The sequence below is a fragment of the Enhydra lutris genome, unplaced genomic scaffold (genome assembly GCF_002288905.1).
Source record: "Enhydra lutris kenyoni isolate GAN:26980312 unplaced genomic scaffold, ASM228890v2 scaffoldscaffold18, whole genome shotgun sequence".
NCBI classification, from domain to species: domain Eukaryota; kingdom Metazoa; phylum Chordata; class Mammalia; order Carnivora; family Mustelidae; genus Enhydra; species Enhydra lutris.
Genome location: NW_019154102.1, coordinates 19948374 through 19963953, shown reverse-complemented (window position 1 = coordinate 19963953; position 15580 = coordinate 19948374). Strand labels below are relative to the sequence as shown.

Here is a 15580-nt window from a genome sequence, read left to right as displayed (position 1 = left end):
TTGGAGAACCACACAACACCCCTAGGTCTACAGACATGGTGGGGTTATTGAGGCAATGGCTTCAGACACTCTGGTAGCTTGCTCCTACCACCAAAGGACAAGACACTCAGTCTCCTTTCTCTCTATCTCCATGTCTAAGGAACTCCACCTTTCTTAATCAGAACTACTTTCCTTGCTAGAAAGAGAAAGAAGGGGTACTCTGTCTTGTGCAACAACAGGGATGACCCCATGGTGGAATTTCCAGTGGGCTCAGTTTTATTAGTTGTACCACTAGAAGTGAATGGATGTCTGTTATGATGTCCCATTTTCCAGACGCCGTGACATTTAGGAATTTACCATTACATATCACCTTCAGTGAGCAGTAGTGAATATGGAAAAGCTTACTGAAGATTCACTCCCATTTAGAGCTTGTGTTCAAGTCAGAGGCCTTGAAAAGTTGGTATGCCTGTGACCATGGCCAAAGCCTGGGCATCAGCCTCTGAGGCCACACTCTTCAATGGGGCAACCCAATCCAGATGTTGGGAGGAAGCTCAAGAAGGCAGAGAGATGCCGAATGCTAGAGGAGTAAGCATCCCTGGAGCCAGCTCGGCTAGCATTGTGGATTCTGAACACGACTTTGCTCTCCATGGTTTTAGCCAAAAAGAAAAAATGGGAAAACGTGGAGACGTTAAGTAAATATCGTAAGAAATGAATTTGTGGAGTGAGACTAGTAAAGTCAGAGAGTTGTTTTTCCCCTGAAAGGTATTAATAAATGGCAGTGACAAAAAGTATGAATGCGGTTGTAATGAAATTCTAACGTTTTGATAACCTGTATTAAGCCTCATTTTACCAGAAGATGCTTCTAGAAGACAGTATGAACTCTCTCTCCTCATTAAAAGGCAGAGGGTTTATTGAGACATCTTTGCCCACTAGGAAAGTGCAAATGCTGGTGCTTACACAGGGAACATCAAAGAAGTTTACAAACAGCTGTGACCACCTTGGGGTTGCAGAGAGTGACAATTCCTGGGACAAGAAGGCAAATTGAGCCACGTCCTCAAGGCTATAAGAGAAAATGGGAAAAAAAAAAAAAAAGAGCTGTGATCTTTTTCCTAAAATCACAGCTTATTCAGGATGAAAAGTCAGTATTGACTTTAAGCTCAAAAGGTGCTGAACTTCCTGGCAGTAGCTGTGAGCACAGCGGAAGGAGGGGCCAGACAATGAGCTGGGACTCGGGGAGCCTCTTGGAGAAAGTGGGGCTGCAGCTGAGTGCTGAGCACACAAAAGATGGGAGCAGACAGAAGGGTGGAGAAGCCAGAGCCAGGAGTGGGGGATGAGACTGTTTTCTCCTTCCTCTCTCCAAGGTCAGCCTGGGCCTCCTCTTTCCCTTCCTCTCCTACCTGGGGCTTCACTTCTGCTGTTCCTCCCAACCAGAAGGGCTCATCCCTTCCTTCACAGGGAGAGCTCAGTCAAATGGTCTCTGCTTTTGTAGGTCTTCCCTGAGCCTCTAGCCTGGGTTATAGCTCCTCGCTCTACGCTCCCACAGAATCCCACATAGCCCCCTTCCATACCACTTATCACATCGAGTACAACTCAGGGCTTTCCTGACTACTCCCGTGTGTGCTGCACAAGGGCAGGGACCCTGCCTCATTCATGCTAAATCCCTGCCACACAGCTTGGTGCCGCTATAGAGAAGGAGCTCAAGACCCGATGGGGGAATGAGCAGGCACGCTCTGTCCTACGCATGATATTGGGGGCTAACGGGAGGCAGGGAGAGGTAGAATCAGGAAGGGCAAAGAGCATGAAGTACTTTGGGAGAACAGTGCAATGTGGGAGAGTGGGGCCAGTGTGGGAGGACATTACTGGTTATGTCACCTTGGGCAGGATATAAATGGAAAGGTGTTGGGAGGTAGGAGAGGTAGGAGGACAAAAAGGGAGGTGGTCAGGTGACAGGAACTTGCTCTGCTTTTCGAAAATGGGTCTTGTTCCACCTTCTCTTTGAGAGACCAAGCCCATTCACGACCCCTGTCCTTTGTTCCCAGCCCGGGGCGAGGACAGAAGGGCCAGGCAGCGGAGGGCAGGTGGGGTCTCATCTTGCCATTTCCACTAATTCCCTTTGTGACCCTAAAGAAAGCAAGAACCTTATTATCCAAGCCTCATCTTCCCAAGATGCAAAAGGGAGAGAAAGTAAGGTGGTGCTATGGAGGGAGTAAGAAAATGTATTTGGGAGTGCTGGATATCCTACAGGAGGCTGACTCCTCTCCACATTGCGAATTCTGGAAGGCTATCTCCTAGGTCAGCTTTTGCCATCTATGATTCAACCCACACTTCTGGCCAGAAGAGACCTCCCCACCAGCTGGGTTTAGGAGGATTCTCAACTTAGTCTATCTCAGAGTCGCAGACTGTCCCTGGAGATGATCTTTCCCAGTATCCCCAGCTGGAGGGACAGGCTGGTGGCAGCCAAGTGACTAGACCTAAACATCGTGTTTGAACAAAGTAGAGAACTTCCTAAAATGTTACATGCTTGGGTGCAATTCTGACTCTAGAACCAACCCTTTCCTTGCTTGATCCTGATTGTTTGGAAGGAAAAAATAAGGTCAGAGAATTTGAACAGAGGTGTCTTTATGAGCCAGCCCTGTCTTGTTCAGCCTCTAGTATTTATTTCTCTGTTTGCTATTTGCAACTCAATACCAGGACTTGACCTTCTGTTGCTGCAGCTGTTTGGGAGATGAGGCAATTCAAACGCGGAAGTCCTAAGAGAAGCTGTAAAATGATGATGCTGATGATGATGACGATGGGTGTGTGAGTGTGTACGTGTGGGGGGACTGGAAGAGAGAGGCAGAGGGAGTTGAGGGAGGGGGAGAGCCTTTAACCGCATCAGCTACCTGCACCTCCATTTATTTAGAGAGACCTCCCTACTGTGGGGAAGGAAGTTGGTACAAAAAAGCAAAAAAACTCAGGATGGTATATTTTGCAGCATCAACTTTGGGTTTGACTTCTCTCTGAAAACAGTCAACTTTGCAGGTTTTGGGTACAGTTTGGTTTTCGCTGGGGACATTGGGTGTCTTGAACTTTTTCTTTTTTAAATTCAGGAAAGTAAGCCAAGAATTCTAAGTACTCATGTCCCTCTCCAATGAGACAGTGAAGGAAAGATTTCCAAGGGTGAGAACTGAATAAATACTACTGAGAATTCAAATATCCAAGGAAGGGACTCTGCCAAAATAAATCACACCCTCTAGGAACATTTCCTATAATTTGCTTTTCTTTTCCTTTTCTTAAATGTTCCTCTCTTACAAAAGGCTAAAAAGGTCAGAAGTCAGTGGCCAGCAAGTTGGACTTTCTCTCCAGATTTGCTGGGCCCTTCCAGGCTGGTGTTAGACACCGATAGAAATTTTGAAGATCCTCAATGTAAAAAGCCAATATAAAATCACAGTTTATTGGGCAAGAAAAAATTGACCTTCACAAAAAGACTTCAATTTGTAGATTACTTGGTTCTCTTAAGTCAATGCTAATTTAAACATAAGAGACTAATTTGGAGAAGTTTTTATTCTTGCTGAGATGTAACTAACTTCTCGACTGCAATTTTCTGGGGAAAGGAAGGAAAGAAAATGAACTCCCATCTATTTGAATTATTTATATTTGTCATTTTATGGAATCCTGACAACACCTAAAGAAGTAGGGATTATTAGATCACTTTTGTGCACAAGGAAAGTGAAGCTCGGTGAGGCTGAGAAACTTAGCTGAGGCCACAAGGTAGCCCTGGGATCTAACCTAGGCCTTCCGATGCCAAAATGATTGATCTTTTTCTCCACACAATGCTGCTGCTAGTTTCAGAGAGAGCCATCTCTGTCTTTTCGTTCCCTGTGTCACCATTTAAATTCAAGCTTCCCCATCCATGCACGTGTCAGTGCAACAGCCTTTTAACTAGTTCCCAACACATTAGACCCGTAGTTCCTGAGCTTTGGTTGAACAACTGCCAATCTGGCTGCTCTCTAAGGCAAGACATCTGTGGCCCAATTATACATATACATTAAAAACGCTATTAATATTTGGTCAAACTTGTATTAGATAAAATTTCTTAAAATACAATATGCTTTGGCACCATAACATTTATTCCAGGTGAAGATTGGCTTGCATTGGTTATAGAATTAGGTGCACATCAATATGGCAAAATGTCATCCATGTGCACCTTACAGCATTTGCAGGGGACTGTGTGCTCCCTTCTCTCCAGCCTGGGATGTGTTCTCACTGTTGTTGGCCACAGGCACTGAGAGGGCTGCATCGTGGCTCTGGGACACCTGCTACCTCAGGTACCCCTTCCACACCCTGTCTGCTTGACTAAGTCCCAACTTGCCTTCACCGCGCAGGGCAAGTCCTGTCCCTGGGGAGGCCTCCTGTCCCCTCAGACTGCCAGTGGTGGCCCTTTCTCTGCTGCTCTCAGTTCCTTCAGCTCTCTCTGTCCAGAGAGTGACCTTGACGGCCATCTGTTCTGTCTGCTGAACTGTCCATGTCACGACCATGTCTCACGCTTGTCTGCCTTTTCACAGAGCCCTTCATGGCATCCTAACAGCCGTGTGCTGACAGTGGTCATGCCTAACGAATGAGGTAGACATTTCCAGCTCTTGGGTTTGCTCTGGTCATTTTATTTTCGACAATCAGTGTTGTCAGAAGAGTTTACTAGAGACACAATGAAACAACTTCAGAGGAAAACTGAAGTTAGGAGTTTCAAATGCAAAAGGCTTCTTTATGAAAAGGAAATGACTGGTAACAACCGCAGGATCTTGGCGCCTGGCTGGCCCAGTCAGTGGAGTGTGCAACTCGTTGATCTTGGGGTTATGAGTTCAAGCCCCAGGTTGGGTGTAAAAAGAACGGCAGAATCTAGGCGAACTTCTCATAGAAGGTCAACCAATCTTTTTATTCTGGATGCCCACATTGTCCATTTTCCCCAGGTTGTTTGGGTGTGTGTTAGAAATCGGACATGTGGTGCTTAAGTCAGTTGGATCTGTTGTTTCACCAATGAGCGGTTCAAGTGGGAATGTTTATTTCTTTACACAGACATACATCTGCTTTAAAGTGGCCCATATGCAGGAAGGAATGTCTTACCAGCACACATAAAACAGTGATTTTTAATTATCCTAATTGCTTAGGAACCCAAGTGATTTTAAAAAATTGTTCCCCCTTATGATTATAGGATTAAATTAAAGAATTCAATACTAAATCATATACAGTATGATCACAACTTAATAAAGAAAAGATATGGGGCGCCTGGGTGGCTCAGTTGTTAAGTGTCTGCCTTTTGCTCAGGTCATGATTCCAGGGTCCTGGGATCAAGCCCCGCATCGGGCTCCCTGCTTGGCGGGAAGCCTGCTTCTCCCTTTCCCACTCCCCCTGCTTGTGTTCCTTTTCTTTGTGTGTTTCTCTCTGTCAAATAAATAAATAAAATCTTAAAAAAGGTAAGAAAAGATAAGGGCAAAAACTCTATTAACTAAACAAACACATTTTTGGTGAGCGCAAGAAATGGTAAAAAGAATGTCATAGGAGATGATCACAGTGGGAGAATCCACTGGACTGAGCAGTATTTTCCAAAGTATATCTATAAGCAGTACTTGGGAGGAAACTAATTGCCTTCTGTCTTCAAATGCTGGGGGCCACTGCGAGCCCACATAGTTTCAACTCTAGTGCTCCTGCAGCTACGGTTGGATCTCCCCTCCCATTTTCCACGAAGCTTCCCTCCTGGCTCCATCATTCCTCTGAACCTAGGTCACCAAGGTCACCATAACCTTCTTAGTGCTAATCTAATTAAAGGACTGGTAGCAGCTTGCATCCGAATTTTGTATCACTTGACCCTGTTGACTCCATGCTCCTCAGTGATGAGTCTTCCTCTCTCAGTTTCCACGACCCCAGGCTCTCCTGTTGCACTTTTTTGTTCCCTGGCTGGTCTTTGTTAGTTTCCTTCTTGTCCCCTTTTTCTTTCCCCACCATGACTTGCAGGACATGACCCTTGGGGTTCACTGCTTAACCTACTTCTCTTCCTTGTCCACACAGGCTACCTGGTTCCTGTCTTCCCTCGCCAAGCTCTCCTCTTCCTGTCCTCATCCTGGTGGCATCACTGCCAGCTCACACCAAACTCTGGAGTTCCTTCCTAACACTTCACTCTCTCTCATCCTCTTCTACACCCAGTCACCAAACCCAGTCGTTGTGTTTCCTCAGCACCTCTGGAATCCAGTCTCTCCCCCTTGCTTGCCACTGCTTTGGCTCACTCCCTCTCCCCGCCACCAACTCCCTGCCGTAGCTGGCCAGACTGCTCTAAAACACAAATCCGATCACGCCCCTGCTTAAAACACTTGCTGTTATTCTCCACTGTCCTTGGAGTGGGCTGTCATGACCAACACCCCCCATGGCCTCCTCCCACTGCTTCACATTCTGTCCTCCGCCACACCTCACTCCTTGTGTCTCCTGGAAGGAGCCAGAAGCCCAGCCTGGGGTCCTTGCTCAAGCTTCCTTCTCTCTAGGATCTCCTCCCTTCTCAAGTCTCCTTCTGCCCTCAGCTTAAATGTCACTCCTAGAAGCTGGTTTTTACTCTGGTCTGGTGACATGCCCTTTCTGGGCATATCCCTCATGCCTCCTGTGCTCCGCTCCCTCACACAGCCTTTCACGCAGGCAATGTTTGGAGACTTGACTGTGTGTCCCTGCTCTTTCAGGGTGAGAATCCTGCTTGTTAGTCAGTGAACAGCCAGCACAAAGCCCGTGCTCATCTCACAGAAGACACTCAACAAATATCTGCTGAGCGTGTCAAGGACTTGAGGATCTCCAGTATCCAACATTCCTGGATTCAAGCCCCCCGCTCTGCCCCTTACTGTTAGGAGTTAGCTGGACACTTGGGTAGTCGGGGCCCGGGTCCCCAACAAGAAAACAGGGAGCCGGGATGTGAAGACGAAACTGCACCAGCATCCTGTTTCACAGCTCAAACGAGACCTCAACAGCTTCCTGTCTGGCAACCTCTGCAGAAGTAACTTTTGCAAGACATCCTGAGACAAGACAATTAACCATAAAACATCGGTCACTGTCACAGGTCGAGGCAGTTCATCCCCACGTGTCAGCCCCAAAAGACCATCAACACATGAACAAGAACCCAATAGGTAGACAGGTGCATGATGAAAGCCCTAATTGGCACACGGTAGCAGCCAATCCACAGGGGACCCCCACTCAGCTTGCTCAAGATAGTTCTGTAAAAGAGCTTATAAAAACTCCTAGATCTGAATGCCCAAATGGCAACCCTCTCAGGTCCCCTCCCTCTCCGGGAGCTTTGTCTTATCGCTCGGTACACCTTGCCTTTCTGCCCACCACTCTTGGTCTGGTCCACCTCTTCATTCTTTGAAGTGGTGTGACCAAGAATCGCGGGCACTAAGGGACTAAATCTTGTAACCTTACCAGCAGTGTGCCCTTGGCAAAGTTAATATCCTACCCTAAGCTTCAGTCGCTGCTCTGTGAATAGAGATCATTCTCATTCTCCAAATGACTGTGAATGGGTTTGTGCTTCTAGAACCACCTGCGGTCAATACAATGCCTGGCCCTCCCTTCTCCTCCAAGTCCTACACTCACTTCCAGGAAGCCAAAATTCAGGCCTGTTCTAATCGATATCCCTAGTGCCCAGCACCGTGATGGGTTCTTAGTGGGAGCTTAATAGATTTTTGATCAAAGAATGCTTGAGGGAAGGCAGCCAAGTTAAAGACAGAAGAAGAAAGAGGTAATACAGGGAATGTGGACAGCAGGGCAAAGGGGTGGGGGTACAGCATAGACACAATCTCTGAGTTGCTCAGGTGGCTCATCTGCTCTCGAAGGACTGGGCTGAGCACACTCTCTGCCCTCTGAGATAACCTGCCTCGGCTCACTCTGGCCTCAGTGCCAGTAGGGAGGCTTGGTGCCCATGTGGCCGGCCTCACTCCCTTATTGGAAACAGCTGCACAGACAGCAGCCAGGGGCTGGAGCTCCAGGAGAGGATTTCACAACCTCTGGGGCTGAGCTTCAGATAAGTTTCAAACATTGTTTATGTACATTTACGTGTGTGTTTCCTGGGGTCTCGGGTCTCTTCAGATGGCAAGGAGGCCCAGCCTTGCCAGATAGGCTCAGAGTGTGCCTGAGTTTTTTGTTTTTGCTGATAGTAATGGAATGTACCGGCCTCCCGCTGTCAGATCTGGGAGAGACAGAAGAGATGAAAACAAAGAAGACAGCCAGTTCTAGTGGGTCCCTCCCAGAGCACATGAAGGGGGATGGCCCAAATGGAGGTAAAAACAACAGGGGAGGGGTTAGACTGGTCAATATATCCATTGAATTCCATCCAGAAAAAACTAGAGTTACAGTTCCTCTTTTCCATCTTTTTCCCCTAAGCAGTAACAATAAGATAGGGGCCCAAACTGATGTTAATCTTCCTGGTAGGAAAGGGCCTAGTGAAAGCCCATGAAAACAGTCATCATCCATCTCCCTTATGCCTGTGAGACATAGGCACAGGGCTCGGAAGGAGTGTGGAGAGTTGCCTTCAAATTGATGGAGAAGGAAAGGGAAGATGCTGTCTTGGATGAAAAATAGGGAATTGGACCAGATCACTGATTCTTAACCCTGGTTGCCATTAGAACACCTGGGGGAGCTTCTAAAATCCCAGTGTCCAGACATCATCCCAGATCAATGAAATAAAACCTTTGGGGTGGGATCCCGGGGTCAGTGTTTTTGTTTTTTAGTTTTTTAAGATTTATTTATTTATTTTACAGAGATAGAGTGAGTGCTGGCAGGAGAGGGACAGAGGGAGAGAGTGAATGAGAATCTTCAGCAAACTCCCCGCTGAGCACAGAGCCTGATGCGGGGCTCAATCCCACCACCCTGAAATCAAGTCCTGAGCCAAAACCAGGAGTTGGATGCTCAATCGACTGAGTCATCTAGTCCCCCGCCAACCCCCACACAGCATGTCAGTGTTTTAAAGCTCCCCAGGTGATCACAATGTGCAACCACGTTGAAAATCACTGGATTCCATGAAACCTGATCTCTGAAGTTCCCTTATATCCTTGCATTTGAAATTAGGGTGTTCTTTCTAAGTCAAGTTATTTTTGATGGGTTTTTCCTGGTCTTTGCAAGTCTGAAGTCTCAGAATGTCACATTGAGATATGTATTTTAGAAAAAGCATAGAACAGTTATATATTGGAGGCAGGGGGATGGTTCCAGCAAAGGGTATCATGTGCTTAGTGAACTCTACATTTTAGGATAAGATGTGTTGCTGGTTTGCTACTTAAGTGGTTTCTTCTGGCACCTTCTCTTGTGTATTGGCCCAAGGCTTTCCTGGTGGGTACCAAGGAGCAATAGGACTGTGAGCCCACCCCAGGAAGAAAAAGGAAGCAGGGGGGCGGGGGAGGGAGATGGGTGGGAGAGAAGGCAGACTGGAAGCTCATGTCTCTTGCTGTGGTCCCATTCATGTTTTCCCTGACCTGGGGCTTGGACGGCTCTGAGGCGGTGGGCGCCAGTCCCGGGGAAGGGTGTAGCTCTGGGCTCCAGCCTCTGTAGCCCTCAGCTCTGCGGTGGAGGCTGGAGTCTCCTTGGGCAGGCAGCCTCAAAGGCTCTGTTGGTGGGCCCCTGTCTGCCTCTGCAGGGCTGGGGTGGGTTAACTGTGGGGAGGATGGGGCAGACAGGAACAGAGAAGGGAGAACTGCCAGGTTTCTGTGAGGTCAACATGTGTTTGAAACAATTCAGAATGCAACGGAGAATGTAATTAGGTGATTTTTGTTTTTGTTTTTGTTTTAAAGGAAAAATTCAGAACCTGTGACTCTTGTTCATGAGCACATGCCTGGATGTAGTCATTTCGAGTTTATGGAAAATGTGGTCAGCCCCATAAATCAGGGCTGAGGAATTCTTACAGAGTCATCACCGTGTAAGTGATGCAGATCTGTAGTGAGTCTCCTGAAGTTATGCAAAACAAAAAAGAATAAGCATGTAGACAAAGCTAGAACATCATCCTCCCTCCCTTGGAATTCTTTCCCGAGTTGCCATAAGGCAGCTTTGGTCCCTTCCTACCTATTCTGTGACCTTCCTTGCGTAACTCCATGCATACGTCAAGATGTCTGGGGCCTCGTCATGATTACAAGGACACAGTTCTCAGCTTCTGTTTTTCCCATGTGTCTTAAAATTTTATTAGGATTTCTATCAAGAAAGCCCATTTAAAAGTAGGCGGGACAATAATCCATTTGGAACAGCGCTGAGAATATGGTCAATTGTATCCTAATTCTTAGACCTTCTGTACTTCAAATCTATTACTTTGTGTGATCAGAGAATGAAAACTCAAGGCAGTATTGTGTTTCTTAAAAGTGTAGAGCACATCTTCAAATGTTAACACAAACTTTCATTCAAAATTCTCAAATAGGAGATTCAGTCTAGGTGTAATTCATTAGAGGATATCCTATTGTTGTTGGACTTATCCCTTTGGCCTTTTCCTGCCAAACACTGTTGGTTCTTGTATCTTATCCATGACACCATCCCCTATGACTTCTCAGGTTGACTCAGCTTATGAATATATTTCTGCCAAACCGGTCAGTGGGGGATGGAATGTTAACAAATCTTAGCGGAGATGTTTCTCAGGTGTTCTGAAGAAATGGGCTTGTATAATTGACCAGCATATTCTGTCACAAAAAAACAGTACCGCTGAACCTGAGTTTAGGTATCTAATTGTTTTCTTTCTTCATCTGTTAGATGAGGGTCAAGCATGCTGAAAAAACTTCTTAATTTCCCACAGAAACCAGATGTATAAGGCCAAACACCACCCCAAGTTTACCAAGTTTACAGCCTAGGCTCACTTCTGTTAACTGTAGACTTTGTACTTTAAAATTTGCTATCTCAGTGTGTCCTTATGGCCTTTCACAGACAAACTACGAATTCCACATGACATAAGAGCCATGTCAGGTCCGCATTTATATGACCTGGTTTCTTGCATGTCATACTTGCTTGCTGTCCCTGCCACAACCTGGAGACAGGAAGGGCAAATTGCACAAGCTTTGAAACTTTAGACCATATCTCTCAGCCATAAGCTAGGTGCATAGGAAGAGGGGAGGGGCCTGCCTGGTAGGCTGTGCTCTTGGGTTTTATGAGTTGTCCCATGTTGAAGAGTGAGCAGGGTAAACAAGTGGGTACGCCTGATAGACATCAATTGCAGTATGCTTTGAGTTTATGCATCAGCCCTTCACAGATGGTAAAAAAGGATGAAATAAATAACGACAGTTATATTTGCCATTGCTTGAGTATAACTGTATGTTCACCACTGGACCAAATTCTTTACAAACATTACCTTCTCCAACCAACCAATGTATCATCTACTTTGTAAAGCTGAAGTTCAGAGAGTTTAAGTAACTTGCCTGGAGTTCTCCTGCCTAAAGGAAATTCTTTATCTGATTTGGAAGGGGTTCCAAGTCAGACACCTTTATTTTGCTTTTGGGTTAATGTGTCTGACTCCCAGAGAAATGGATGGAAGATGTAGTTTGCTGAGAGTTGAGGGAGAACTTGGTCCCAAGCTTTGTTTTATAAAGTTTAGGGATGAGAGACGAGCTCTTACAAGAAGACAGAGCAACAATGTGATTTCGGCAGAACTGGAGCTGTTTCTAGCATTTTTGTTATGTGAACACAAGTTACTCAGCTTCTCTTGTCCTTCATTTTCTCATTGACAGAATGAAGATGGGCCAAATGGTTCCTAAGGGTCTCTGCTGGCTCCTCCCTTTCTGCCTCCTCTTAGTTGGAGACTCTCCATGCTTGGGCCTGACCATTTGGGGCAAATCCTCACCAGGGCAGAAGGCCCTTCTGAGATCTTGGACTAGTTGGGCCCAATACCTGATGGAAGTTTGTGGGAGTTTTCTGTGGCCCCTATTTCCTCATCCCATCTTGTGGCTCTGGCATCTTGCTGGTCACCATAAGCCACTGCTCTGGGGAACAGCAGGCCTCTATCCTGGCACAGCCTAGGCAAGAGCCAGCCTTGCCTCTTTCACTCATTGTACCTATAAATTAAGAAGCTCAAGTCCTAGGAAGTTTAACTTGACTTATTTCTGTCAAAATCCTTTCCAGAAAAAAACAACACTCAAGGTCTTATCGAAACCAGAATTTTTAGAATTAGTATCTGTTTTCTCATAAAATAAAATAATAGCTGCATATATATGGAGTTATTCTAGTTCAAAGAAGTCAGAGGGAGAGAGAAAAACAATGTGTGTGTGACACCATGAATGAATCCTACCGTGTCTCCCGGCTGTGGACGCATCACAGACACACGATCATATCCTTTCCTTAATAGGACCCACAAGGCATCCAGTTTTCCCTGCAAAAGGCAAAAACAAAAACAAATGTACCCAGGTTACAAATGAAACCAGAGCAGTGGCCAGCACAGACATGTAGAACTTTCCATGCTTCTTGAGTCATGTGAACAACATACCACTGGCAATGTGGTTGTAAAGGCTAAGTGACTCTCCAGGCCCTAAGTTCAGGGGCCTGCAGGAATGTAGGGGGAGAAGAGACCCATAACAGAAGGCTCTGTGCTCATGAGGGTACACCTGAGACTAGGGGGCAACCTCAGATTTCCAAACACAGAGTTCATTCGGGCTCTCAGCTTTTGCTTTTACCACATTTCCGGCCATATCCTTACACCATGGGTGTATCCTTCCAACTTCCACTGACGTTTTTTCTTCCCACTTAATGCCCAGAGTTCACGAATGAAGCAATGATAACAAATTCAGGAAAATTACTAAACAGAAATGTCAATGGAGCAAGACCAATGAAAGGCCCCTGGGATGCAGATCCCTGGCTGTCCCCTAGGCTCACTCAGCACTTGCTCACTAGGACTTGCTCAGGTATCCCAGGCTCGAGGGACAGATGACCAAACATCCCAGATCACAACCCCTTTGGAGTTGTAGGTAGTGGGTTGAATCTGGGAAGAGTGGGTCTGTGAGTGCTGAAGTTTTCAGTGTGTGATGAAGGGAGTCTACTCCCTTTGGCCATTCTTGTTCCCCAGCCATGTTGAAGGAGGCCGATTTCCCCTGCTGCAAATACTAAAAGGAGACAATGACATTTATTTAGCTTTGCTCTATTAACCTTTAATATATTATCTTCCAAGGCAGAAAGGACTTTGAAAATATGATTAAGTTAAGGATCTCAGCGGGGTTGGGGGGGTTATCCTGGACTATGCAGGTGGACCCAATGTAACCATGTGGATAGAGCCTTAATAGAGCAGGAGGGTCAGGGTCTGAAAAGTTGTGCCAACAGATGGAGAATCAGAGTGATACCTCTGAGGAAGATTCAACTCATGGCTGCTTTGGAGAGGGAAGTGGGCCAGAAATCAATGAATGTGGGCAGTCTCTAGACTCTAGAAAGGCAGAGAGATGGATTCTCTCCTGGAGCCTCCAGAAGAGATGTAGCCCTGGCCTTGCCTTAATTTTAACCTAGTGAGACGTATTTTGGGGTTTTGTCCTTCAGAACTATAGAATGATAGGTTTGGTTTAAGTCACTAAGTTAGTGGTAGCTTATTACAGCAGCAACAAACTGATGTAGCCCTTATTAATCCCTGACATATTCTATGTTTATTTGCCTATTGTCTGTCTCTGCCAACTGGAATGTCAACTCCAGGAGAGCAGAGGTGTCAGCTGGGTTTGTAAATTGCTGTCTGTCCCGTCCTAGGAGAGCATTGGGCGCTCAGTAGATATTAGTTGGATGAATGACTGAATTCAGTGCTTCTAATTGCTGGGCTAGGTGCTATCACAAGGGTCTTCTGGCAAAGTCCAAAAGGATTAGGGAGAGGAAACAGAAGGTCAGACTAACAACTAATTTGCCTAGGCACACAGCTTGTAAATTGGAGAGGTGCGACTGGACCCCACAGCTGCGTAATTCTAAAGTTTGCATACTTTCTATTATACAACCATAGATTCTTCCCCGTGCACATCTTTCTGGCTGGAGTACTTGAACTTAGATCCTTTAGAATAGGGTTTCTAACTTCTTGGTTGCAACTCTTCAAGCCCCCATGAAACAATGTTGTGTATTAGGACCAAAATGTTTAAGAAGTAAAATAGAAGCGGAGGGGAAATACTTGAGCCGTTTGCCCATGGTGAAGATAACTATCATTTTGTGACAAATTCATATCAGTTAAATTTGTCTGGGCATGTATATGGTTGGTGTTTGTGTGCACACACAACGCACACACAGGTACATACTGGGCCGAACTGTGCTTCCTGCTGGGGTCTCAGCGAGACATGTTTGAAGGCCATCAGCTGAAGGGGTCTCTACAGGATGATGCCAAAAGGCTGGGAAATCCAGAGCCCTTCACGTTGCTTGACACAAAGCTTTTGAGGCAGAAGCACCAATTTTAAGAATATCATCCTGAAGATTTCATGCTCTGGCCTTGTTTTCTGGTGGGTTATATACAAATACAAAAAAGTCTGCTCTTGAATCTCTATCAACTCTTGCTCAAGTTCTTGTGGGTTAAACTTTGTCTTGCTAAGTGTCATGTTTCTCATCTCTTTTGGTGAAGTATTTATGAAAGCCTCTAAAAATATTTTAAAAGCTGGATGGGACTGCTGCTGTGTTCAGCCTGGTTTTTTGCATTAAACTATTTCAATCACCAGTTAAATGTTTTCCTTTAAGATTCCTTGGGATAAGCATTTATATTTCAGGATAAAACCAGGTGGGTTTCCTGGACGGATGCCTCTTTTCTTTCGCTATTTTGGGGGACTCCCAGTATTTGTCCTTGCGAATCAGCCCACCCACAGTGTTCTGTGTGCTAATTACTCAACTGCTTTGCACCGGAGGAGCAATGAGACTGGGCTGGAAGATTATCTGCAGAAATTTAAAGCTAAAGCTACACGCAGAGCAAAAGAGTAAAGCCCCCCTAGGTGTGTCATACCACAAGAATCAGCAGGAAGTCAGGTTTTCTGGTGGCAGCGGGTCGTAGTTTGATACTTAAGCACAAAGGGACAATTCAGACAACCTGAGTTTGTATTCTGGGTCTGCCCCTCCCGGGTCTGCAGCCTCAGGCAAGCTGGTTCAGCTCCTTAAGCCTCACCTTTCTCATCTTTAAAATGGACCACAATGTACCATCTACCCGATAGACTTGTTATAAAGGCCTACAATTAGATATTGGAGTTAGATACTCCTCTCATAGAAAAGTATTCATTAAATGTTATCTGTGATCATGGGAAAGTCGTTAAAATGATCATCTGGGAGGCTCTGCAGAAATTAAAAAACACAATACAGAGTGTAAGAATCCGATAATGTGAACTTTACCGGTCTTCCATTCTGTGCTCCTCCAACCCCTTCCTCCCTTTGCTCGGGCCACACTTCTCATCGCCCTCCAGCCTGCCATGGTCTGGCCTCTCTGGCAGTGTTTGGTAGCCACAACACTCCATCAAAGCTGCACCTGCTCAGGCCACCCATGGATCCCAAGTGCCAAATGCCTTGGCCATGGCTGGGCCTCATTTTACTCAATTTGGAGATCTGATGCACTGGGCCTCTCCCTTCTGCACACTCTCCCTTGGCCTCAGTGCCTCCAGCCTCTGCCTGCTCCTTCCTACCTCTTGGCTAAGGTCTTTTCAGCCTCTACCTG

General features: G+C 46.0%; 1 protein-coding gene across 1 annotated transcript in view; it reads right to left on the bottom strand.

Annotated features, from left to right (window-relative positions):
- Window positions 1–15580, bottom strand: part of LOC111148137 (anthrax toxin receptor 1) — a 214462-nt gene that overhangs the window by 36510 nt on the left and 162372 nt on the right. The window contains exon 17 of the mRNA XM_022504562.1: window positions 12230–12310. Coding sequence (XP_022360270.1) covers window positions 12230–12310 — 81 coding nt within the window. The remainder of the gene's footprint in view (window positions 1–12229; window positions 12311–15580) is intronic.